We start from the raw sequence: 27987 nt of genomic DNA, 5'->3' as shown, positions 1-27987 counted from the left end.
ATAATAAAAGACAAAGAAAAAATAAATCAAATCATTCTCACAATTATATTATTTCATTGTACTGATGAAACAGCTGGAAAAGCCAGCAGTACAAAAATACATCCGAATGACATACGTATGCATCATTACTTCATGGTGTCTGAAATGTAACAAAATACCAGTGATACAGTATTCTTCATAACATCCTTTACACAAAGGCTCTGGTATGAAAATGGAAGAATATACAATACTAAGTGTTTAAAGAAACCTTTATGCACATTTAGTCCAGTCACAGACTCTTTGGTCCATTCAGGGCATGTGCAAGGCACTGAAATTAATTTTGCAGAAGACATAGCTTATTTCATAGTTCTCTATACACAAAGTCATTTAAAAAAAAAAACTTCTCACATACAGTTTGGCAAAATAAAATCTCAGACATAGAATATCTGTCATATTTGCCACTGTCTTGAATCTAGACGTTTCAGCTCCAATTAAGACAGCTCCGATGTGCTACTGTGGAACAGTGTTGTGTGCAATCTGATTGCTTGTAACCTCACAGCAATGAAATATACTTCAGAATGGTTTGTAACAGTAGAAAATGTTTGACTGGCAGCACATGTTTAGGACAGCAGCAGTTTTAATCTGCAGGACAGTGTAACTAACACTGGAACTAGGCTTCCTACGTACTCATGTGGCACCTAAAATAAATATAATAAAACACATATTGTAAAACCTAAAGAGTTGTGACTTTAAAAATCATTTTAAAACACAGCAGCATATCATCTTAGCAGAGCTTAGCAAAATCTATATCCAGTTTAAACCTATTCATCACATGCCTCCTCAGACTACAATTATCTTGCCATCTTTCAAATTTGGTCTCAACCCAGTGCAAGGAAGCACTGAACCTCTCCACCAAATCCACCAAATTGTTTCTGTGTCTTTGGCCACCCGTTTCTTTTAGTAGGGAAGAAGACAAATAAGAATGAAAAAATAAAAAATAAATCAACCTGGACCCTAAAAATTAAAAAAATCTCAGATTCACCATGACAGACCAGTTAAGTACTTTACTTTAAACGTCAGAACCTGAGGTAAAAACATATAATTGTGCTGCACACAACAAAGAAGGCCTTCACAGTCATTTTTGCTTTTATTACCACAGTTGATGCTATTAATATGTTTTTGTCTTCATTCCTCAATTAGAGTAGTCTTCCTGAACAAATCTATTGCTAAAAATACCCTTATATGGAGTTGTGTAGAATGTGCAACCAGCACATGGAAGTTGATGAGAATTTCTGATTACTTCAGTCTCTTTTGACTCAGGCTTTGCTGTCAGCCAGGTTCATTTGTATCTCATTGTCTCTTATTTTCTTGCTTGACTTCGTGCCCAGAGCTTCTGCCTCCTCCAAAGTGGAGGTGAGCGGCTCCCCCAGTGTCTCTGGCAGGAAGAAGGTCAAAACTCCAATAATGAAAGACAGGATACCCACGATGAGCTACATGAAAGACGAGAGAAAGAGACGTGATGTTAAAATATTATTTTCAAAACACAAATATCATTTAATTAATGATCTATCCTGATTGTTTGTTATTCTTTATTAACATAGACAATCTCTCATCAACAGGACTGCCATTTAAACTAGAGAGAGTGATCATAGTTACATACCAATCCTATTTCATGATTGGGATAGATATTTATCAATTTATGGTGTTTCAGTTAAAGAATAACTGATGTCATTTTATTTTATGTAAAATATAGCAGATATTCTCTGTAGTCAGTGTCAAGTCAGCCTTGTGTTTACCTGAGGCAGGTAGATCCAGATGTCTGCAAGGTAAACGCAGAAGGGAGCCACCACACTTCCAATCCGACATGACATGCTTCCACTCCCCACTGCAAGTGACCTGCAGATGCACCAATATTCCTTTATATTTCACACATAATATAGCACTTTACCCTATGTGCCTTCAAAATGTATATTCACTATATATACAGTCGTACGTCGATACTCGATTGGGTAAAAGTGCTTACAAAATCAAGGGCATTAATAGAGAGCTTTTTACATAAGCATTAGTGAGGTAAAAATTGGCATTCGCTAACAATGCTCCAATTCATACAATGTGGGAATGAGATCAGGACTGTGCAGGTCAGTCAAAATCTTTCACTCCACTCTCAACAAATTATTTCTGTAAAAACCTCACATTGTGTGCAGGGTAACTGCCATGAGTTCCAAGCCATAGAGTCAGAGTCACAACTAGAGTCCATAGCTGTAAATTCAATTCCAAAATTCCTATCTTAAGAATCAGCTTACAGTTTACAGCTGTAAGATTACAGCTTGAGTATGGAGACTCTAAAGCGAGGCACTCTGGACTCATACTTTAGTCATGTCTAAAATCCTTTACAGTAGATTCTCAGTTTAGTCCAAAATTCCCATCTTGAAAGGCTGGGTTGAGTCCAGATTGCCTAGGTCTGAGATGAGAACTAAAATCCTAATTCGAGAGTCTGGGTTGAGTTCCAAGACAAGACACTGTGTCCCAAGAGACTGCACCCAGTGTCCCTAGCAAAACAGTTACTATGAATGCACACTTTGATACACATTATATATATATATATATATATATATATATATATATATATATATATATATATATATATATATATATATAAAATTCACTCTGCCCATGTTTTGCATTTTTTTCCTATATTCTTTTAAATGTGTACGGAATAAAATAAAAATACATTTTTTTGCATTCGCTGAGAGTAGGCTAATGGTTGAGAGGCAGGAATTTGGCCAATAGTTGATTCAAGCCTTTTATAATCGACCTATTGGTGTGCGAGAAGGCGGGAATTACAGAGAGGGGTTAAAGCAATACAAACATGCACACACCTTACGGTATTAGACTGTAAGCACATCATAATGAAACTAATGCCGAATCCCGGACATTTTGCTTAAATTTAGACGCTTTTTTAAGGTCTGAAAAAGAGGACATGTCTGGGGAAAACGAGGACGTATGGTCACCCTAACAAAAGCATTTCAGAGAACAATTTGTGTTAATTTCTACCAAATTAATTTTGCGCATGCACCAGGAGGTTGTTCATGTGAATCACGACTGGCAACAGAGAACCAGAACTATAATCAAGCAGCTGTTTATATTGTGTTATGTCAAAAGATTCATTTCTTTGGTTTTAAATGAAAAAAAAAATTTAATCCTGATAGTATTCCCATATTTTACAAAATGTATCTGTAATCTGATTACTTTGGTTTTTTTGAGGTAACTGTAACGGATTACAGTTAACAGTTTTTTGTATCCTGATTATGTAACGCCGTTACATGTATTCTGTTACTCCCCAAGACTGACATTTACTTTGGTAGTGGAAATCTGACAAAACCTTGGATTTTTTTTTTTTTTTTTTTTTTAAATCTCTGAGCCTTGAGGTAATTAACATTCTCTCAGTATCTGCTAGTCAACAGAACTGACAGACAGTCCCATGCAATTTGCCTTTCAATAAATGAACAGACATTTAATGGTGAGTTTTAGACCACTCTAGCTCTCATTTGGCTTTGCACAAGCTGATCATGGGCCTATATACATCTGCTTGAGCATAGAAGCAGAAATGTTTGGAACTTAGTTGTGACTCTTTGAAACAAAGCTAGATTATTTTTAGATGATACAGTGGTGCTTGAACCACTATGGTGAACCCTTTAGAATTTTCTATATATCTGCATAACTATGACCTAAAACATCATCAGATTTTCACACAGGTCCTAAAAGTTGACAAAGAGAACACAATTAAACAAACGAGACAAAAAATATTGCACCTGCTCATTTAATTATTAAGGAAAATGATCCAATGTTACATATCTGTTAGTGGCAAAAGTATGTGAACCTCTAGGATTAGCAGTTAATTTAAAGGTGAAATTAGAGTCAGATGTTTTCAAACAATGGGATGACAATCAGGTGTGAGTGAGCACTCTGTTTTATTTAAATAACAGGGATCTATCAGAGTCTGATCTTCACAACACATGTTTGTGGAAACGTATCATGGCATGAACTCACAAAAAGAGTCGTTGATGCTCATCAGACTGGAAAATGTTACAAAGCCATCTGTAAAGAGTTTGGACTCCACCAATCCACAGTCAGACTGTGGTCAACAAACAAAGATCACTCCAAGAGCAAGACGTGTAATAGTCCACGAGGTCACAAAGGAACCCAGGGTAACTTCTAAGCAACTAAATTCCTCTTTCACATTGGTTAATGTTAATGTTCATGAGTACACCATCAGGAGAACACTGACCAACAATGGTGTGCTTGGCAGGGTTGCAAGGAGAAAGCAACTACTCTCCAAAAAGAACAGTGCCTACCATCTGCAGTTTGCTAAAGATCACATGGACAAGCCAGAATGCTGATGGAAAAATGTTTTATGTATGGATGAGACCATCATTATCAGATCAACAATAAGCATACATAATAATGTCTCCCACTCTCTCCCTCTATTTTTCTGTCAAGCTACACATGATAATCCTGAGATGCCAGTGATCCTTCTGCTCTCCGGACCTGCCTGATCCATCCTGATGCCCTAATTCTGGTTGAAGTTCTCATCTATTGGAAGTCACATGCTGCTGCTGAGCATGGCCCCACATGGTGCAACCTAAAGATCATTCAGATTACTGAGGATTGTACCACAAAAAGCCATAAGATGGCTTTGGACCTCAATTCATATGAAGAGTTATGCTATGATGGCTAGGACTACAAGTGCCACAACCAGTCTCCATCAGTGAACAATGGAGAAGTTCAACAAAACAGACTTCATGTAAAAACTGTAATGGATTTTCCTGGTTACACAATTGCACTATTTGACCATATAGCATTAGCACATTTGTAGAAGGGATTTATTTACAGTATCTCACAAAAGTGAGTACACCCCTCACATTTTTGTAAATATTTGATTTTTTCTTTTCATGTGACAACGCTGAAGAAATGACACTTTGCTACAATGTAAAGTAGTGAGTGTACATCTTGTGTAACAGTGTAAATTTGCTGTCCCCTCAAAATAACTCAACACATAGCCATTAATATCTAAACCGCTGGCAACAAAAGTGAATACACCCCTAAGTGAAAATGTCCAAATTGGGCCCAAAGTGTCAATATTTTTTGTGGAACCATTATTTTCCAGTACTGTCTTAATCCTCTTGGGCATGGAGTTCACCAGAGCTTCACAGGTTGCCACTGGAGTCCTCTTCCACTCCTCCATGATGACATCACAGAGATGGTGGATGTTAGAGACCTTGTGCTCCTCCACCTTCCTTTTGAGGATGCCCAAAAGATGCTCAATAGGGTTTAGGTCTGGAGACATGCTTTTCCAATCCATCACCTTCACCCTCAGCTTCTTTAGCAAGGCAGTGGTCGTCTTGGAGGTGTGCTTGGGGTCGTTATCATGCTGGAATACTGCCCTCTGAAGGGAGGGGATCATGCTCTGCTTCTGTATGTCACAGTACATTTTGGCATTCATGATTCCCTCAATGAACTGTAGCTCCCCAGTGCCGGCAGCACTCATGCAACCCCAGACCATGACACTCCCACCACCATGCTTGACTGTAGGCAAGACACACTTGTCTTTGTACTCCTCACCTGGTTGCCACCACACATGCTTGACACCATCTGAACCAAATAATTTTATCTTGGTCTCATCAGACCACAGGATATGGTTCCAGTAATCCATGTCCTTAGTCTACTTGTCTTCAGCAAACTGTTTAAGTGCTTTCTTGTGCATCATCTTTAGAAGAGGCTTCCTTCTGGGATGACAGCCATGCAGACCAATTTGATGCAGTGTGCGACGTATGGTCTGAGCACTGACAGTCTGACCCCCCTTCAACCTCTGCAGCGATGCTGGCAGCACTCATACATCTATTTCCCAAAGACAACCTCTGGATATGACGCTGAGCACGTGCACTCAACTTCTTTGGTCGACCATGGCGAGGCCTGTTCTGGGTGGAACCTGTCCTGTTAAATCGCTGTATGGTCTTGGCCACCGTGCTGCAGCTCAGTGTCATGGTCTTGGCAATCTTCTTATAGCCTAGGCCAACTTTATGTAGAGCAACAATTCTTTTTTCAGATCCTCAGAGAGTTCTTTGCCATGAGGTGCCATGTTGAACTTCCAGTGACCAGCATGAGGGAGTGTGAGAGTGATGACACCAAATTTAACACACCTGCTCCCCATTCACACCTGAGACCTTGTAACACTAACAAGTCACATGACACCGGGGAGGGAAAATGGCTAATTGGGCCCAATTTGGACATTTTCACTTAGGGGTGTACTCACTTTTGTCACCAGCGGTTTAGACAATAATGGCTGTGTGTTGAGTTATTTTGAGGGGACAGCAAATTTACACTGTTACACAAGATGTACACTCACTACTTTACATTGTAGCAAAGTGTCATTTCTTCAGTGTTGTCACATGAAAAGATATAATCAAATATTTACAGAAATGTGAGGAGTGTACTCACTTTTGTGAGATACTGTATAACTGCACTATCCATTGTTACCCACATGAGTATGGGTTCCCTCTCAATGTCAAGTTCCTCTCAAGGTTTCTTCCTCATATCATCTCAGGGAGTTTTTCCTTGCCACAGTCGCCTCAGGCTTGCGCATTAGGGATATATTCATACATTCAAAATCTATATCCTGAATTTATATGTTTCTGTAAAGCTGCTTTGGGACAATGACCATTGTTAAAAGCGGTATACAAATAAAACTGAATTGAACTGAATTGAAAATTGAATTTTTGGTGTAAATGAGAAGCATTATGTTTGGAGAAAGGAAAATACGGCATTCCAGCATAAGAACCTTATCCCATCTGTGAAACATGCTGGTGGTAATATCATGGTTTGGGCCTTCTGCTGCACCTGGCCCAGGATGGATCGCCATCATTCATGGAACAATGAATTCTGAATTATATCAGCAAATTGTAAAGGAAAATGTCAGTACATCTTTCCATTATCTGAATCTCAAGAGAAAGTGGGTCATGCAGCAAGACAACAACCCTAAGCACACAATCATTCTACCAAAGAATGGTTAAAGAAGAATAATGTGAAGGGTTTGTAATGACCAAGTCAAAGTCCTGACCTTCATCCAATAGAAATGTTGTGGAAGAACCTGAAGCAAACAGTTCATGTGAGGAAACCCACCAACATCCCAGAGTGAAGCTGTTCTGTACTGAGTGAGGAAGAGGGAAAAATTCCTCCAAGCTGATGTAAAGGACTGATCAACAGTTACCAGAAACATTGCAGTTATTGCTGCACAAGGGGGTCACACCAGATACTGAAAGAAAAAAAATTCACATATTTTGCCACTCACAGATATGTAATATTGGATCATCTTCCTCAATATGTAAATAAGCAAGTGTAATATTTTTGTCTCGTTTGTTTAATTTGGTTCTCTTTATCTACTTTTAGGACATTTGTGAAAATCTGATGATGTTTTAGGTCATATTTATGCAGACATATGGAAAATTCTAAAGGGTTCTCAAACTTTCAAGCACCGCTGGATGTGCTTTGGCACTTTGTGGTTCCAATCCCATTCTGTGAGTGGCCTTTTTCCTCCTACATGCTGCCAGATTTTTCTCCTTCACACTGTCACTTCCAGTTGAGAGCAGCTGTATCAGCATAGCTATTTGATGAACAACTGTTAGAAATTTGGCAACCTACAGTATAGGGGTCTTGTTAAACTGCTTGTCTTTAGAGATTACTTTGATGTGTGCACTCAACCGTAAGTGCCTAATAATAGCCAAATCCACTAACTAGGAGTAGTATCAGGATACGTTTGGCCATATAGTGAACTTTACTCACCTGATAATTGTTGGGTACAGCTCACATGTGTACAAGTAAATGAGGCCAAACGCGATGGCGATGGCAAACTTCCCTGTCATACTCAGGACGACAGCCAAAATCTCAAAGTCCTGCAGCAAAATGAGAGAACAAGGAAAGAAAATAAGCAAGTGTATAGTTGTTGTGCAGGACTGCTGTTTTATCCGGGGTGTATTCTTGCCTCGCGCCCAGTGGGCTACCATGACCTTGACCATGATAAAGTGATTACTGAACATGAATGCAGGAAAGATGTGATGTGCATAGTTGCTGAGAGATTTGCTAATTGATGGGCTTTAGAACCACACATGAGGAGGGAACAGCTTGACATGGACTAGCAGTTACAAATGCTTAAGATAAATGTAAGTCGTTCTGGATAAGGGGATCTGCCAAATGCTATAAATGTAAAATATAAATGCTTAGGGCCGGTACAAGAGCTGCAGAAGCCTTACCCTTATACACAGACAGAAACACACAGACTCATCATCTGACAAAAGTCACCCAAAGAGGACTTACAAATGGAAAAAACAAACAAACTGGGGCCATGTTACAGGTCCCACAATTTCTAGCAAGTTCTGGCAATTTTTCATAATACTGAGTTTTCAATCCTGATACAAATCTGAATTTAAACAAGAGAGAGAGAGAGAGGGGGGGGGGGGGGGTTATTTCAGTGCACAGCTGTTGTGCAGACTTGCTGACAGCTTTGCTGAATGCAGGACAGCCTTAAATAGTTAGAGTCAATCTACTCATAGCAAATTACTCAATATTCAAATTCACAACAATGTGACAATAACTGAAAGTAGTGAATGATCATACTATAGTGCAAATTTTATTCAGTATCAATTCAGCAGAGCTATATGACACCCCACTATATTACACAGTGTATTATAGGTGTAACACACCACTATCCCCACCCCCTAATGTACAATTCCACTACCATACACTCACTTAGAACAGGTCTATTTATAAGTGTGATTAGGCAGGAGACCAAGTCAGGCAGTAGACCACAGTTTATATAGCGTTTAAGTCACTGGGCAAAATGTGGAAAAGTGAGCAATATTTCAAATACACAGCGGTGGTGATGGTATGATTGGTAAAATGTACAATATTTAATTTAATATACGATTATTTTAATGTTAATTTAGAATGTTTTAATACAATAAACCTATGGCATTTTATAAGACATATCTATTATAAAGACTAATCTATGTCACATAATGGAGGTTAGGATGGATGCAAGTGCAGATAAGAACTTTATTAAAGAGAAGCAGGTAGACAAATCCAAATCGTGAAACACTAGCATGGTGAAAACAGGCAAAGGGTCAGATCAGCAAAGCACGAAACAAAAAACAAGAAACAAGATCAAAAACCATGAACCAATACACGAGGAAGTAGTAACCCTCAATACCTCACGACGAACAAAGAGACACGAGGGGTTTGAATACTAAACGAAATCATAGACAGCAGACAGGACATAAACCACGTCAAAAATAAACAATGCCGATGTCACTGAAAAACCCGGAAGTGAGTGCTTGCGCTTCAAGCTCGCGCTTCGGGTTTCAGAGCACGCTGCGAGCTCCAGTGCTTTGCGCAAGGGGAAATCGTGACCATCTACAATACTGGTGCCTGTAACAACTGTCATGTTTTTCACCTGAGCGTTCTCCTTTTACACACACACCCACACACTTAACACACACAATGAAATCATCCATGATAATCCACTTCATCAGGGCTTCGTTCTTCTTACAGGAAATTACTGAGTTAGCTGGATCGGATTGTTGGCGATTTGACAGGATGCCAAAATTTTTCCGTTCTTTGAAGCTGACAGCAAAAGTGTTTAAGCTGAAGGTTGAATTCAGAAGCATTTAAAATTGTTATATACTATACACACACACAGACACACACACACACACACACACACACACACACACATATACATACGTTTACAGTGAAAGGTGACATTTTAGACAAAAGTTCCTTATCAGCCATGCAAAGTAAGTGCTTCTGAGAGTGTGTGTATGAGTGTGTGTCTTTTTTAATCCAATGTGCGAAGAACTGAATAAACCTTTTTGCAATGATCACGATTACTAAAAGCAGTATGTCACTTGTTAAAAGGGAAGCAGAGAAGAGACATGTTCATTCACAGATGATTTATTCAATTATAAACAAATAAGTATCAAAGCATTATTTCAATTGTTGAGTTTTCAGTAGTTGAAATACTCGTACCTGAGGCACTGCAATGATGAGCATGCAGGCAACTCCACTCAGCAGCAGCGCTGGAGCACACGTCATTTTCCTCCCGATCCGGTCCATCGCAAAGCAGCCAATTAAGTAGGATGGCAATTCAACAGCACCTGCCAAGAACCAATCACCAAAACACCAGTGTCAATTTAGTGCAGATGTTCCCAAGGTGTTCCCAAACTTTTTGCTTTCAGGGACTCTTTCTAGAATATAATACGTACCATCATATGAATTTATTCAGGGCATGAGAGCTCTCATTTTCCTGAACTTTTCCACTCATTCAGATATAGATTTTTTAAAACTGTGTATCAGCTTCACTTCCTGGTTATAATTTGAAATGGCATTTTGATTAAAGTTAACATTATTTATACTTCTTCTTCTTCTTAATAGAGTTTTAGATTAATCTCTTTCCTGTAAAATGGCCTGTGAATTGGGCTTATAGCTATGATAATTAAATAATAACCCTAACAACTTTGATGCTAGTTGATACATCACAGACCCAGTTTATTTACTTACAGGCCCTCAATTAATATTTAAACCCTTGGTTACATGTTATGTTCTCTTAATTCTTACTTCTCTTACTTACAGTCATTCTCTGTCAAAAAAACACGTCATGTTACTGAGAAACCAGAAAGTGCTAAGTGATCTGTGCTGAAGACTCTTTTGTCCATTTTATAAGACTTAAGTTACATGGAGCGTCTGTCAGTAAGTCCCTGTGAATTTGCAATTACTATAGAAGCTATAACAAATTTTATTGATGGCATTAATATAAAACTGTGAGTTGGGGCTACCATCAGAGTTGTGCTGTTATAGAAAATGAATCAACACCTTCAGACCAATTAGAATTGAGTCCTGAACATTGTTTTTAATTGGCTGTAGCACAATTAATTCAACACTGCAGAAACAGTTAACTTCTTCAAATCTGATACCAGCCTTAATCTAAATTAGAATCAGAGTATGCTGTTTATATGACTGGATTACTCGTGTATTAGTAGTATCTCTGTATTGTATTCTGTTAGCAGTTTTAGGTTTGCACCTTAGTTAGGATGAACTATATATAATCCATCCATCCATCCATTTTCTGTACTGCTTATCCTTATTGGGTCACAGGGAACCTGAAGCCTATCCTGGGGGGTATGGGGCACAGGGTGGGGGACACCCTGGACAGGGTGCCAATCCATTGCAGGGCACAATCACACACACATTTACACATACATTCATACACTACGGACACTTTTAGACATGCCAATCAGTTAGCTAATCATATATAGTCCCTGTTAGCTTCTGGAGTTAATCACACTGTAGTTATATTTCAACAAAACACAGAGCGTGTAAACTTTCCACTCCATAATCTCTTAAAATATCCAATCCACTCTCAGTATGCAGTGTAACCTAGTAGTTTATAACCTGATGTGACAATTGCAACATCAACTCTAAGCACAAAATAAGGCAACAAAATGAGAAACAAGATGAAATCCACTTTCTAGACAGTACATATTCTGAGCCATTTTAAAGATGCTGGTCTGGATCATTAGCTGGTAAGCTTTGATAAAATTAATGAACAGGTCATATCAATATCAATATCTTGCCTATAATTTGCCTATTGCATTCTGTTTAACAATGACACTAATTATTAAATATTAATTCTAGTAGCTTAAAAACTGAAATGTGAATCTCACTCCCACTGTATGTTTCACTAACTTACATTGTTAGCAAACTGATATAAATATACAAACGGTATTCCCTTAAAATAGAATAAATGTCAAAATAAAATATAAATTAAAATGCACATTTTCTTTTATGTCAATATCTAAATGAAAATATGTAAATGCATACTGTATAATACAAAAAAAATGTAAGCAGGCTCCCTATATGCCAAATTCTGTATTACCAAAATCGTCACTACATGCATCAAATTATTTATTTATCCATCCATCTTCTATACCGCTTAATCCTTTTCAGGGAGCATCAGGCACAAGGAGGGGTACACCCTAGAAAGGGTGCCAATGCATTGCAGAGCACAATCACATACACACTCACACACCCATTCATACACTACAGACACTTTAGACATGCCAATTAGCCCACCATGCATATCTTTGGACTGGGGGAGGAAACCGGAGTACCCGGAGGAAACCCCCGCATCACGGGGGAGAACATGCAACATCAAATTATTTACTAGCTTATTTCTAAAGTGGTCCCAAACCAAAAGCACTATAATGTTAATATTATCTCAAACACACACAATGACACACACACACACACACACACACACACACACACACACACACACACACACACACACACACACACACACACATTACCAGCCAAGAAGAGGTTGATGTACTGATTTCCACCCAGGTTGACAGAGCCCAGGCTGAACACGTAGTAACCCAGTGAGCCGATGAACCAGATCGCACAACATGTGGCGCTTCGTCCAGCCATCTTCCAACTGCCGAACATGTTCAGGATACTCAACTTCTTCTCCGGTTCCTCCAGCTTGCTGTCATCTCGCTGCTTGTCCTCCATAATTACGTTCCTGCTTTCCTCTATCAGCTCCGACACCTACAACATGGTGTTATTCCATCAACATTTTAAAATCTATTTTTAAAGAGAGTACTACACAAAAAAATGAGAAAAACCATTTTGTGTAGATTATACTGTAGAACAATCCTCTTAACAATTTAACACTTAACAAATCTTAATATTTTCTAACAATTTCCCTAAAAATAATGTAACGTGTTATAGATAACTTATAAAAAACTAATTTCCCCCTTAAACATAAAATATGGTTGTGCCACCATTAGCAACAATAACTGCAACCAAATGCTTCAGATTACTTTCCCTTACTTCTAGGTCTAGGACTTACTCCTATACTTTAGATTATTGGCTTGCTGCATAATCCAGTTGCGCTTGAGTTTCAGCTTGGTACTGAAGAATGGACATTCTCTTTTAGGATTTTCTGGTAGAGAGCAGTATTACTGTTTCCCTCATTTATCGCAAGTTGCCCAGACCCTGAAGCAGCAAAGTGTCCCCACACCATCACACTTCCAAAAATTGTTTTTGTGGAATTCTGTGTTTAGTTTACGCCAGGTGTAACAGGACCCCTGTCTTCCAAACAGTTCCAATTTCAACTCATCAGTCCACAGAACATTCTTCTAAAAGGTTTGAGGATCATCAAGGTGTGTTTTTGCAAAATCCAGATGAGACTTAATGTTCTTCTGGGTTAGCAGTGGTTTTTGCATCTCCACTCTTCCATGTAGGCCATTTTTGCCCAATGTCTTTCTGATACTAGTGTCATGAACTTTTATTGATGCAAGAGGCCTGTAGGTGCTTTGATGTTGTCCTTGGCTCTTTTGGGACTTGCTGGATAAGTAGTTGGTGTGCTCTTGGAGGAGTTTTGGAAGGTCAGCCACTTCTGGGAAGGTTCACTACTGTGCCAAGTTTTTCTATTTGGAGATAATAACTTTCACTGTGGTTCTTCGGAGTCCCGGAGCCTTTGAAATAGCTTTCCCCTTCCTAGACTGATGTGTTTCAAATCACCTTCAACCTCATCATTTCAGGAATTTCTTTCAATTTTGGCATAGTGTGTTACTGGATAAGATCTTTTAACTAACTTCATGCTGTTGAAAAAGTTCTATTTAAGTGTTGATTTGATTGAACAGGGTTTGCAGTAATCAGGCCTGGTTGCAACTAATCCAGCTGAACCCCATTATGAATGCAGTTTCACAGATTTCTGGAATTAGTATCTGCATGGGCAAATACATTTTCACATAAGCCCAGTTGGTATTGGATAACTTTTTTGCTTCAATAAATAACATTAACATTTAAAATTGATTGTTTTATCTTAGATTTTGTTTTAATTTCTGAAACAATTTAGTATGAGATATGCACGAAAACAGAAGAAATGCTTTTTCACAGCACTGTACAGTATCTCACAAAAGTGAGTACACCCCCTCACATTTTTGTAAATATTTGATTATAACTTTTCATGTGACAACACTGAAGAAATGACACTTTGCTACAATGTAAAGAAGTGAGTGTACATCTTGTGTAACAGTGTAAATTTGCTGTCCCCTCAAAATAACTCAACACACAGCCATTAATGTCTAAACCGCTGGCAACAAAAATGAGTACACCCCTAAGTGAAAATGTCCAAATTGGGCCCAAAGTGTCAATATTTTGTGTGGCCACCATTATTTTCCAGCACTGCCTTAACGCTCTTGGGCATGGAGTTCACCAGAGCTTCACAGGTTGCCACTGGAGTCCTCTTACACTCCTCCATGACGACATCACAGAGATGGTGGATGTTAGAGACCTTGTGCTCCTCCACCTTCCGTTTGAGGATGCACCACAGATGCTCAATAGGGTTTAGGTCTGGAGACATGCTTGGCCAGTCCATCACCTTCACCCTCAGCTTCTTTAGCAAGGCAGTGGTCATCTTGGAGGTGTGTTTGGGGTAGTTATCATGCTGGAATACTGCATACGGATCATGCTCTGCTTCAGTATGTCACAGTACATGTTGGCATTCATGGTTCCCTCAATGAATAGATGTATGAGTGCTGCCAGCATTGCTGCAGAGGCTGAAGGGGTGGGGGGTCAGCCTGTCAGTGCTCAGACCATACGCCGCACACTGCATCAAATTGGTCTGCATGGCTGTCGTCCCAGAAGGATGATGGATGATGACAGAAGGATGATGCACAAGAAAGCCTGCAAACAGTTTGCTGAAGACAAGTAGACTAAGGACATGGATTATGAGACCAAGATAATCTTATTTGGTTCAGATGGTGTCAAGCGTGTTTGGCTGCAACCAGGTGAGGAGTACAAAGACAAGTGTGTCTTGACTCAAGCATGGTGGTGGGAGTGTCATGGTCTGGGGCTGCATGAGTGCTGCCGGCACTGGGGAGCTACAGTTCATTGAGGGAAACATGAATGCCAACATGTACTGTGACATACTGAAGCAGAGAATGATCCCCTCCCTTCAGAGACTGGGCCGCAGAGCAGTATTCCAGCATGATAACGACCCCAAAGACATCTCCATGACGACCACTGCCTTGCTAAAGAAGCTGAGGGTGAAGGTGATGGACTAAACCCTATTGAGCATCTGTGGAGCATCCTCAAACAGAAGGTGGAGGAACACAAGGTCTCTAACATCCACCAGCTCCGTGATGTCATCATAGAGGAGTGGAAGTGGACTCCAGTGGCAACCTGTGAAGCTCTGGTGAAGTCCAACCCCAAGAGGGTTAAGGCAGTGCTGGAAAATAATGGTGGCCACACAAAATATCGACACTTTGGGCCCAATTTGGACATTTTCAATTAGGTGTGTACTCACTTTTGTTGCCAGCGGTTTTGACATTAATGTCTGTGTGTTGAGTGATTTTGAGAGGACAGCAAATTTACACTGTTACACAAGATGTACACTCACTACTTTACATTGTAGCAAAGTGTCATTTCTTCAGTGTTGTCACATGAAAAGATATAATCAAATATTTACAAAAATGTGAGGGGTGTACTCACTTTTGTGAGCTACTGTATATACATATTGTCATGTAATGGACGTGGAGATGGAAGCAAATGCAAGCATTGCCGCTTTAATGAGAAAATATAATCTAAAGTGCAAGCAAAATAAAATAAAAAACTAAGACAGGCAAAATCAGACGATCAGGCAAACAGACTAGAGCAGGTAAGGCAAATAATCAGAGTCCAGGACAAAACAGAATCAAAACAAGAATTACACCACTAGAGGAAGGCTTGGTAATGACAGATACTAAAGAAACTGAGCATTTACTTTGCAAAGGTATTGTGAATGAGCAGTCTCTTTTAAAAGGTGGTGTGAGTGAGTGTGATTGGGAAGAAATGTGTCAGATTAGTATTCCAGAGAAGGTGAATGTGTCTGTTTGTTTGTTTTGGAGTTACAGTTGTTGTCAGCCATGTTTGTAGTTTGCGGTGCATTCTTTACCAGATATGCTGATTGGTCTTCGATGTCCTGTAGTGAAGGAGGGGTGTTGGGTGGCACATCAGTGGCTAGTGGGCAGGGGATGACTGGACTGAGGTGAGAGACATGGAATGATGGGGCTATGCGGCTGTGTCGAGGTAGGTCCAGATTGTCAGGGACTTCGTTATTCTGTTTAATGATCTTGAATGGGCCAATGTATCTGGGGCTGGGTTTCTTGCATGTGTGTGGTTGTCGTAGATCTCTGGTAGCAAGCCAGACTCTGTCACCTGCTTGATATTGGGCATGTTCGCTGCGACGATGATTGGCATTCTGTATGTATGGTTAACACTGGTTAAGGTCCCGGTAATCTATACATGGTCTGTTGCCGCCTCCTTTTTTCCTCACAAAACAGAAACCAGCAAAAGCAGGGGTTGTAGAAGGTATAATATAACCTTGCTGGAGGGCCTCTTGAATGTAATCCTCCATAGCTCGTTGTTCTGGCACTGAGAGGGTAGACCCAAGGTGGACTGGTTCCTGGAAGCAGCTGAATAGCACAATCATATGGTTGCTGTGGTGGTAGGCTGCTGGCCTTCTCCTTACTGAACACCTGCTTCAGATACTGATACTCTGGTGGAATCTGGATTGTAACTAGGTGGTCAGGAGGTGGCAGCCAGAGGAATGACTGGGGTTTGGAGACAATGGGCATGGAAGTAGTACACCAGAGTGTGTGAGTTGCCTGTCGGGCAAGGAAATGAGAGGGTTGTGTTGGTCTAGTCATGTGAGGGCAAAAATGATGGGATGTCTAGCAGATACTGTGATGTACATGGTTATGGATTCCTTGTGGAGAGTGCCAATCTGGAGTGAGAGAAGTTCCGTGCAGTGTGCGATGGTCCCTCCTCCGATGGGTGCTCTGTCAATGGCCTGGATCTTGCACAGTTGTTGTAATGGACGGATGGGGACGTTGAACTGGGTGACAGTGTCTTGTTCGATGAATTTCCCCGCTGCCAATGGGTTAATCAGTGCTGTCTTCAGGACAGAAGACATGTCTGAGTATTCTATTATGACTGGTAGAATGAAGGCTTGTTGAGAGAAAAACTGGGAAGGACTCACCCTTTGGAAGCAAGGTGTGGAGCTCCCGATCTCCCTGGTGCCAGGACGGGCTTGGAGGGGACACTGCCAGATGAGACGGTCATCCTGTCCACGGTAGAAACATCGGGACTCTCAGTGCCTCTCTCTCTCTCCTCTTCATTAAGCCGAGTGTGCCCCAGCTGGATAGGCTCAGAGGTGGTGCTGGTGGTAGTAGGGGCTCCCTTGCTCCGTAGTGAGTGACGGCTTCGGAGAAGGTGGTCGAGACAGATGGACATGTCAGTGAGCAAATTGAGGGTGAGTTGTTCATTGTGGCAGGCTAACTCCGTCACCACTTCTGGGTTCAAACCATCGCGAAAGGCTGCTTTCAGCGCGGGTTCATTCCATCAACATCTCGCAGCGATAGCGCGAAACTCTAAAGCATATTCTGCTATGCGGTATGCGCCTCGGGTGAGCAGTTGTTCCCCTGATTCTGTGCTTTTGGGCGAGTGGTCGAAGATACTTCAAAACAACCCCGTATAATGTTCGAAGGAGAAGATGGGCTCACCACCTTGTTCCCATACCGCCGTCGGAGCCTTGCCGGTCAGCAGCTCCATGAAGTGGGTTATCTTTCATGCCTCAGACATCTCTTCATAGCTGGTGAAATACAACGAACACTGCAGGAGAAAGTCTTTGCACCGTGTGGTATCACCTGCATATTTCTCCAGCATCGGCATAGGAGGAAGAGGGGTGTGGGTCTGCATGACAACCAGAGCGGTCTGAGAACATTGACTCACTTGGGCGGTTGGTGGTGTTCTCCCATAAGCTGATCGTGGGTGCTGACAGCTAGCTGCCAGTCTGATGGACCTGCTGCATCCATATTAAGGCGAAATAATCTGTCATTTAATGGAGGCAGAGACGGAAGCAAATGCAAATATTGCAGTTTTAATGAGAGAATATATTCCAAAGGGCAAGGCAAAATAAAAAAAAAACTAAGACAGGCAAAGGTCAGGCGATCAGGCAAACAGACTAGAGCAGGTAAGGCAGGACTCTGGTCCAGGACAAAACAGAATCAAAACCAGAATAACAACACTAGAGGAAGACTTGGTAACAACAGAGACTACAGCAACTGAGCGTTTATTTCGCAAAGGCATTGTGAATGAGCAGTCTCTGTTAAAGGGTGGTGTGAGTTAGTGTGATTGGGAAAAAGTGTGTCAGATTAGTATTCTGGGGAAAGTGAATGTCTGTGTGTTTTTTTGGGAGTTGTAGTCATCGTCGGCCATGTTTGTAGTAGGAAATGGAGTCCCAGAATGCTGGTTTGCTGTGACATGACACACACACACACACACACACACACACACACACACACACACACACACACACACACAGGGTGTGTGTGTGTGTGTGTGTGTGTGTGTGTGTGTGTGTGTGTGTGTGTGTGTGTGTGTGTGTGTGTCAAACACGGCCGACGAGGACTACATATATATATATGTGTATATATATATATATGTATATATATCATTTAAACCTGGAAATATAATATAATCAAAACAAAGAAATGTAATATTCAAGAGTCCCAATATGAATTTAAGCAAATGTGTGCTATTGACCATGTTAACTGCTTTATACAAAAGGTCAGATTTTCTCCATGCTTAAAGTCTTCTATTGAAGCAGGTGTTCAGATAACACACTGATGGATTTGATCTTAAATGGATCATAACTTTTTGCACAAACTTGTGAAGCCCATGCCAACTCGATTGCACGCTGTCATTAAAGCAAAAAGTGGACGTACCAAATATTAAGAAACCCTGAAATCCATGAAAATGTTTAAAAGATTCTACTTTTCACTCAAGTTGTTGTCAATAATATAATTTGTATTGAAAACTGTTGCATTAAATTAGAAAAGAATACAAAATAGAAGAATTTTCACTAGTGCTCTCAGACATTTGGACCCCACTGTGTGTGTATACTGTATATAAAATTCTCATTTATGATCCTCTGAAAATGTGATGGCAGTGATAGAAGTCCATTATGCTCGCATGTTGTTCATACCAAATGCGCTTTCATTCAAACCAAAACACACTAAATGTATGGTTTGGTCATATTTCCTTTTCTGTGATTTGTACTTTGACTGTATAATGTGGTACACTTCCTTTCTCCTCCAAAGGCGTTTTCAGAGAAAAATAATGTAAATAAGCATTTTATAAATACAGATATCACATGAATGTCTCTTTAATAAATGATTTGTTTTACTTTTTGTTGCATATCAGAGAGGACCATAAACATGCTTTTACTCAGTGGATTAGGCAACACCCTCTTATTCATATTTTAATTTTAATCTTTACATTCTGTGTGGCTCAAAAGGACCTAACTACTAAAAATGGAGCTTGACTTAATTTTTGTAGTTTTTTTTTGAGACTGTAGTAAAAAAAAACACCCTCTTAAGTGAAGACATTTAAAAAACATTCTTTTTTATAAAACACTGACGTCACACTTCAAAAAATGACAGCAAGTGAAAATATCTTGAATATAGTCAAATATATCTGGTATTTCTGATTATACTGGCTGTGGCATCAGGAAGATGGATTTTGTGTGTTTATATTGCAATGCATTTGTTTATATTGCACTAAATATCAATAGTATTTTGGAAATATTTTTATATTTTAAAAGTAATTTCACAATGGTATGCTCTGGGTTGATGTAACATTCATTGCTAAATAGTTTAAAGAACATGAGAGTTGGGTGGCTGTGGCTCAGGTGGTAAAGCAGCTTATCCATTGATCGCAGGGTTGATGGTTCGATCCCTGGTCCACGTGTCTCCATATGCCGAAGTGTCCTTGGGCAAGACACTGAACCCCAAGTTACTACCAATGGCTCTGTTGCCATTGGTGTGAGTGTGTGTGAATGGGTGAATGAGAAACAGTGTAAAGCGCTTTGTAAAACCGCTAAGGTTAAAAAGTGCTATTTAAGTGCAGACCATATAGCATGTTCATACTGTACTATTGCCATTAAAACAAAAATGTTCTCTGTAACATTCAAAATATAATATCTGGTAAAAAGTATTACCTTAATTGGCTTAATAACATATTTCCTCATAAAAAATTCCATTAGAAATTCTATTTTGCAGCTGTGTCAGTACCTTCAGTCTGGGCTCCAGTCCATTCCAACGGGCCATGGTATCCAAGAGCTCCTGGGCTTCCTGGTGCCGTCCTTTGGCCATCAGATAGAATGGCGTCTCAGGGAACTTCCAGCAGTACAGAAGAAAGGGAGAGGTGCTGAGGGTGAGGATGACCTGGTAGAGCCACCAGACTCGGACCAGGTAACCCACCAGGGCTACCACCATGACACCTACGGCAAATGCTGCGTGCACATGCATGGATGTCCACGTCCGCACTTTGCTGCCTGTGAACTCCGTAACGTACACAAAAACCACGACTAGATAGCCGCTTGACACCTGCCAACACAGGGAGATATAAAGTGGGAAAGATGAAGAAGGCATCTCTAAGCAGGATAATGAAGAATGCTTTTCCTATGATGGAACTATTTGCACAAATATTCACTCACACCTATACAATTTAGCTCACAATTTCACTGATGAGAAATCTATTTTGATTGTGCTTTTGTTTAAACAGAGTAGTGATGTTTGCAAAAAAGAGGACGACTGCACAGTGGTAAATAAAACTTCATTTACACCAATCAGCCATAACATGAAAACCACTGACAGGTGAAGTGAACAACATTGATATCTCATTACAGTGGCACCTGTCATGGGGTGGGATACATGAGGCAGCAAGTAAACAGTCAGTTATCAAAGTTGATGTGTTGGAAGCCAGAAAAATGGACAAGCGTAAAAATCTGAGTGACTTTGACAAGAGTCAAATTGTGATGGCTAGATGACCCAGTCAGAGCATCTCTGAAATGGCATGGCCCTGTCACCACTGAATCAGTGAAAGGGCCATGGACACCCAAAGCTCATTGATGTATGTAGGGAATGAAGGCTAGCTCATCTGGTCCAATCCCATAGAAGAGCTACTGTGAATAGCACAAATTGCTGAAAAAGTTCATGCTGGCTATGATAGAAGGTGTCAGAAGACACAGTGCATCACAGCTTGCACTGGTCAGAGTGCCCATGCTGACCCTTAAGCATGTAAGCATCAAAATTGGACCATATACCAATATTGGAAGAAGGTGGCCTGGTCTGATAAATCATGTTTTCTTTTACATCATGTAGGTGGCAGAGGCAATGTGATGCTCTGGACAATGTTCTGCTGGTAAATCTTGGGTCCTGGCATTCATGTGGTTGTTACTGTGAAACGCACCACCTACCTAAACATTGTTGCAGACCAAGTACACCCCTTCATGACCACAGCATTCCCTAATGTCAGTGGCCTCGTTCAGCAAGATAATGCTCCTTGCCACACTGCAAAAATTATTCAGGAATTGTTTGAGGAACATGACAGAGACTTCAAGGTGTTGACTCGGCCTCCAAATTCCCCAGATCTCAATCCGATCGAGCATCTGTGGGATGAACTGGGTAAGCAAGTCCGATCCATGGAGGCCCCACCTCTCAACTTCCAGGTCTTAAAGGATCTGCTGCTAATGTCTTGGTGCCAGATACAACAGCACACCTTCAGAGGTCTTGTGGAGTCCATGCATGAGTCAGAGCTCTCAATGAATCAGCCAAATCATAAGACTCAAGTGAAATTGGGTTAATATTGGTTATTTCCCCAACGTGTCCTAATCATTGTAACCAGCTGTTTCTGTTTCTCCTTTTTGATTAGTTTGTATATTTAAACCCCTGTGTGTCTTTGTTTGGCATAAAGTATTTAGTTTCTGTGTGTTGCCGCCAGTGGTGTACCGAGAATTTGTACATTGTTTCGTGGTCATTGATCTTGTTTTTGTCCTTTGTTTTTGGATTCTGCCTTTTCCTAGTTTCTCTCGTTAGCTGATAGTCTGACCCATGCCTGTTTTTGGACTTTGATATTGCCTTTTAATATTACTTTTATTAAAGGCTTTTAATAAAGCCTTTAACTGCAATTGCATCCGTTTGCATGACAATTATCTGAAAAACATCAACAGAGGGCTAAAGCATTGCTCTCCTATTAGCAGATGTCAATTTACTGCACAATACATAATGTCAACATGTCAATTCAAAATACACCATTACATTTCACTTCTCCAGATGGACTCATCATCTAATTATGATACCCAAGTATTCTTTTTCTTACAGCTATGTTTTTGCCAGAGACATAGACATTCGGTTCATACTGATTTCCGAGAAAGGTCAAGAGTCTATTTGCTCTCCTGTTTTTCTCTGTAATGAGCTCTCTTGAGTTTTTTAGCTGACCATCACTACCAGTATTGTGCATTGAATATTAGCAGCATTACATACATTTCCATCGAGGTGGTTCATCCAAAGCATTTTACCTTGCCTGTGTCTCTAAATAATTAAAGTGTATCTGCTTGATTTGTTCAGATACCAGACTCTTCCACGGTGTCCTTTCAGAGATGGGGATGAAATACAGGGGCTTTGGGTCGTGTCTATAAAAAGCCTGACAGGACACCCATGTAAACACTCTGCATTCCAAACATGTTTTCCCAGCCACATGCTGATGTCTTTGCTTAAACAATTATTTATTTATCAGGTTCTACATATTGTAATTTCCATGATATTTATACCAGTAAGAAAAAAGTTAATTGACAATTGCACCTTTAAAGTGTGATTGTATCTTCGCTTCAAGGGGAAAGAGGGTCTCGTTATAAGAATCTTACCATGGCAAGCAGGAAGCGCATCACCATGAAAATGTAGTAGTTTCCTGTAAATGCCACAGTGATGCCAAATACAAACTGACACACACTGGTGGCCATCAGAATGGGACGTCTGCCAACCCTGGAGAAAGACAAAGAAAACAGAGATTTATGTAATATTATGTTATTATATCCAGCACTTTATTGATTCTGCTAACAAGACATATTTTGAAGCAAATAAATATACTTTTGGTATAGACGATTAGTCATTCATTTTCAGCAACAGCTTTATTCTGGACAGCGTCAAAACTGTATACAGTAGTTGTTTAATAATAATTGCCTGAAACACCCCAGATAAATGTATGCATGGACATATTGGCCCCGGTGGCGCACACAGTGAAATTCTATGGGAAATGTACATGCATCATTGCACAGTTTATATCTAGTGCCAGACCCTTTATTTTGGACCCTTTTTCTTTTTTACCTAGGATGTCATGCATACCTATCAGCGATGTCTCCAAACAGCAGTGCCCCGATCAAGACTCCCAGCATAAAGCTAGGCTGTGCAAGCTTGGAAAGCCATTCCTTCTCACACACCAGGTTCCATTCTGTGACAATACTCTGCTCCACCTGGCTATGATCAAACTCATAGCCATTACATGACTCCACAGATTTATTGCCAGTAAACTCATACTGAAAGCCTTGGGTGTAGTGACGCAGCATTTTGCGACAGGGTCCAAGTTCCCACTGTTCTCCGTTAACTGTCCGTACCACCACTGGCCCATTTCCAGGAGTATAAAGCGGCCAGATCTCCTCCAGCGAGCTTGTTGAGTGGTTTCTGTACAGGACATCAGTGATGTTCAAAGGAGCATCGCAAAGAAACTTTGGGGTCTCCACCAAGAAAACAGAGGCCAGGTAGTGAATCCCACATGATGTGGCCTGGAAAACAGCACCGAAGTAGAGGTAGGCCTGAAACCTAGAGAATGAAGAAGTAATGTCAGTATGTTGTATCTCACTGTGATTAACCTTCAGCAAAAAATGCAGTTAACAGCTGGACATAAGAATGTACTACTTTATAATGTTCAAAGACAAGTCCTTCAGACTTGTCAGAGGAACTTGAAAATTGGTGTGAAAACTCTACTCCTTGATGCACTGGTGCATCAAGGTAAGAAGAAAAGGTTTTAAGGGATAATCTGTGCATTTCGATGACAGCTTCTTCTACAGCTGTATTCAAGACAGCATATAATGATTATCTCACATAACTAGTGCAATAATATAGAACATGTGTTTTATTTTTGCTTCAAGGTTAAATAAAATGTATTTTTTTTAGATAAACTCATTACATGTCAATGAAATTCCGTTATATTGTGAGTCAAGTTTAAGTAACTATAAAATGGTTATTTCAAACAGAAGACAGATAGTCACAGTTCCTCACACAATAAAGGTTCTGAAAATTATTGACTAATACGTGATTAGCGGGGGATGTCACCAGATTTGTTAACTCAAAAACTAGCATGGACAGTCAAATATAGACCATGCAGAGAAGGACAGAGTACTGCCAAGGTTAGATAAAGCTACAGGTGTGTCCTCTGAGATTCCTGATACATCAATAGCAATGACCCCAGAGCAAGGTTCTCCTGCCCTGCTGATTGTGCAACAGCATTTGAAAGACAGCGCTCATGGCTAGATTGGGCAGCTATAAAAAAAAAAACCTCTAAGTGGGCCAAATATTACTGTTTTCCTCATGTGGCACAGATTTGTTTCATTCAAGACAATCAAATATTCCAATTCAAATATTGAATTTGCCATTCTCTATGCTTCCATATGTGGTTCTGATATCACTCACTTACTCACTTTCAGTAAGCGCATTATCGCATTATCTGGCTCAGGGTCATGGTGGATCTTGGGCCTATCCCAGGAAAACTGGGCAGGAGGTTGGGTAAGGCACCATGCTCACACACCTAGGGGCAATTAATCTTATTCAGTCCATCCACTGTCATGGTTTTGGGAGGCTGGAGGAAACCAGAGAACTTGGAGGAAAGCCACATGGACATGGGGAGCTCAGGATTGAACCATGGTCCCTGGAACTCTGAAGCAGCAATGCCACTGGTACTTATACATATTGACATGACCTCAGTCTGAATAATGAAATTGTAATTCAGGTGACTTTTTCTTAAATCCTACACAATGATGTCATAACTGTGCATCATGTGTATGCCCACTTAACACTGCAGCATTGTACTCTTTCCATAGACAACATAGTAACAGATGCACAAATTGGATTTCTGCACACTAACATCATCAAGTACCTTTTGAATGGTCATTTTTATTCCTTTGTGTATATGGGTCAGTTTACAAGTATGAACTGTTTATACAATGTTATAAAGAAAATGTGTACAGAATAACAAAAAAATTTACTTCAGCAGTACATCAAAGTGGAACGATTTGCAGTGTGAATGTAACCTACACGCACCAGCGGCTTTGCTCATGAAATGAATTCATGATATGCCTTTTAGAAATTTTCAAATCCTTATGTGTTCTTTATTTGTCTGTCTGAAGGAACTATTAAGGGTTCTACAGTATTTAGAACCTTACAACAGAGTTTTCCTGTAAATATAATGTTCCACAACAGTATTTCCCTATCAAAAAACCTTAATTATCCAATGAACCAACCAAGACAGATTTTAAATGTCTGATAGGTTATAGGTATTAAGAAGATCATCATTATCAATAAGTTGGATGTTGTATACAAATTAAATTAATTCAAGGGTTCCTTCAGGGTTCATTGGATAATTAAAAGTTCTAAGCTTCCAAATGGGTTTTATTTTTCAGAACCCTGGCTGATAGGAAAACACTTAAAGAACCTTCAGGGTTTAAGATGGTATAGTTGGACATGGCAGCTCTAGGATGATAGCTCTAAGTCTACATGAAGTCTGAGGACACCTGACCATCACACTCATACTAGTTGAACATCTCATTCAAGATTTGTCTCCCCTTTGCTAGTAACAACCTTCACTCTTCTGGAAAGGTTTTCCAGTAGATTTTAGAGCGTGGCTATTGGGATTTGTGTTCATTCAGCTACAAGAGCATAAGTGAAGTCAGGATCTGATGTCGTACGAAGAGTCCTGGGGTGCAGTCAGCGTTCAAGTTCATTACAAAGGTGTTCAGTGGGGTTGTGGTCAGGGCTCTGTGTAGGCCATGTGACTTCTTTCATACTAACCTTGGCAAACCATGTCTTCATGGAGCTCACTTTGTGCACTGTCACGCTGGTAAAAATGGTGCCATGTCGTTTAACTCCAGTGAAAGGAAATCTTAGCCCTAAAACATATAAAGATATCCTATACAATTGTGTGCTTCTAACTTTGTTGCAACTATTTGGGGAAGAGCTATAGAAAATATTTATGAAGCGTAATCAATACGTGTAACCAACATTTGGATATGTTAATGAAGTGTATTCAAAATGTATAACCAGCATTTAGAATTATTATGTAAGCGTAATCGAATAAGAAATATTAGTGAAAAAGCATAATCTATATGTATAATCAATAGTTAGAAGCATAATCTAAATCCATAGAACAATGTTTGATCCACTATATTCTGAGTGTGGATTGAGTTGAATGACCTCTGTGTCTTACTGTATAACAGTTGTACCAGCCTGTATCTTCCTCCACAGAAGCAGTTAACTTTGAGGTCAGATACAAACTACCGAGCTAGGATAAGACTTAAAAAAGGCGAGTGTGGATCAAGGTCAGGACACACAAGCCAGTGTGAAACCTTTTTAAAATAAGAAGAAACCATGACCTGATAAAATCGTTTTGAGAAAAAAACAACTAACTGCGCATGCTCCACAAATTTAAGATAACACATAGACATGAATATTTAATTGTGGCAAAGAAGTTTGGTCTGTTTTAAATAGGAAAGGCAAAACCCCACCTACAATGACTACGCTGTGGAGAAAAGTATAAAAAGGGCTGTGTGTGTTTGCATAATTTGGACTTTCTGCAGACTGTCACACTTTACTGGGTTTCAATAAAGTTTATTAACCTTTTGACATATACTAATCTCTCTGTCTCTGAAGTTTTTGACTTAGGCTAAAAAGGTTGATTTATCCACGACAGAGGGTGTGAGGGTCAGGTGTCCATATACTTTGGGCCATATAGTGCACATCCTGAATATAAACATGTCCAAAATGTTGTCAAAAAAAAAAAAGTATCAGATGGCATTCCTAATAAAAAAAATATCTTCGTATTTGTTTATATGTTTTCAGTCTGATTACTTTTTGGATTTAGCCTATTTGAAGTGACCATCTATCACTCCTTACTTAAATGTATGCATTCCATCTGATATGATTAATCGAATGTGGCTGACAATTAGACACTGTAAAAATATACATAAAACAACAACAACCTACCATTCACTTTGAGCTGATATGTTGATATCTATGTAAAAACATTGCATTTGAAACATAAGAGCTGAATTTGCTAAAAATGCGAAAGGAATACCCCACCTTTTTTTTCATGATGAAAGAAGTACTCCTTTGAGTGTACTTGAAACTGCACGATAACACACACTCAGACTCTACCTGAGTATCTTCACAGACAGGAGTTACAACACAGCTAAAAATATCTATTTACTAGTTACCAAGGCATGATAACTGTGTTTACAGTTGCAGTTACAGTACAGTTTTGCTCAAATCTAATAGTTTATGCGCAAACTGCGTCTCTATCACATAACATAACATAACATAACATAACACAATACAACATAACATAACATAACATAATGAATAACACAACACAACATAACATAACATAATATTACATAACATAATGAATAACAACACAACATAACAAAACACAACATTACATAACATAACATAACACAACACAACATAACATAACATAACATAATATAACATAACAAATAACTACATTACAACTACTGTCACTGTCTGTGCATGTTTATAAGATGTTATTACACTTATCACTGTCTGGAAAAACAATCAAAACACCCAACCTACCTGCTGAAGTGGCCGAGTTGGTCGAACAGGTGCTCCACACCGCTTTTCATGTTGAGGTCCTGTGAGGTTCTTGGAGCTTGTTGCCCATGCAGTCACTAGTTGTAAATGTTGCCTCCGAGAGTCCAGCCCAGCTCAGAGGGGGAGG

General features: G+C 39.8%; 1 protein-coding gene across 2 annotated transcripts; it reads right to left on the bottom strand.

Moving 5' to 3' along the window:
• Positions 1-26: 26 nt before the first annotated feature.
• Positions 27-27987, bottom strand: slc22a16 (solute carrier family 22 member 16). 2 transcript variants are annotated; one of them, XR_008398210.1, is made up of 10 exons: positions 27843-27987; positions 23325-23798; positions 22847-22964; positions 20214-20528; positions 12399-12639; positions 10060-10187; positions 7819-7928; positions 7159-7291; positions 1776-1875; positions 1406-1469 (listed from the first exon to the last, which is right to left on the bottom strand). XR_008398210.1 is itself a non-coding variant. In XM_017461762.3 (9 exons), the coding sequence occupies exons 1-9, from the start codon at positions 27890-27892 to the stop codon at positions 1296-1298; spliced, it is 1710 nt and encodes a 569-aa protein (XP_017317251.1). In that variant the 5' UTR covers positions 27893-27987; the 3' UTR covers positions 27-1295. The 2 variants fall into 2 exon arrangements, 1 of the variants encoding a protein (XP_017317251.1); XM_017461762.3 differs by lacking the exon at positions 7159-7291 and having other exon boundaries at positions 27-1469.

This window comes from Ictalurus punctatus, chromosome 2 (genome assembly GCF_001660625.3).
Source record: "Ictalurus punctatus breed USDA103 chromosome 2, Coco_2.0, whole genome shotgun sequence".
In the NCBI taxonomy this organism is placed as follows: domain Eukaryota; kingdom Metazoa; phylum Chordata; class Actinopteri; order Siluriformes; family Ictaluridae; genus Ictalurus; species Ictalurus punctatus.
The sequence above is the reverse complement of the archived record's forward strand: the minus strand, read 5'-3'. Positions and strand labels throughout refer to the sequence as shown.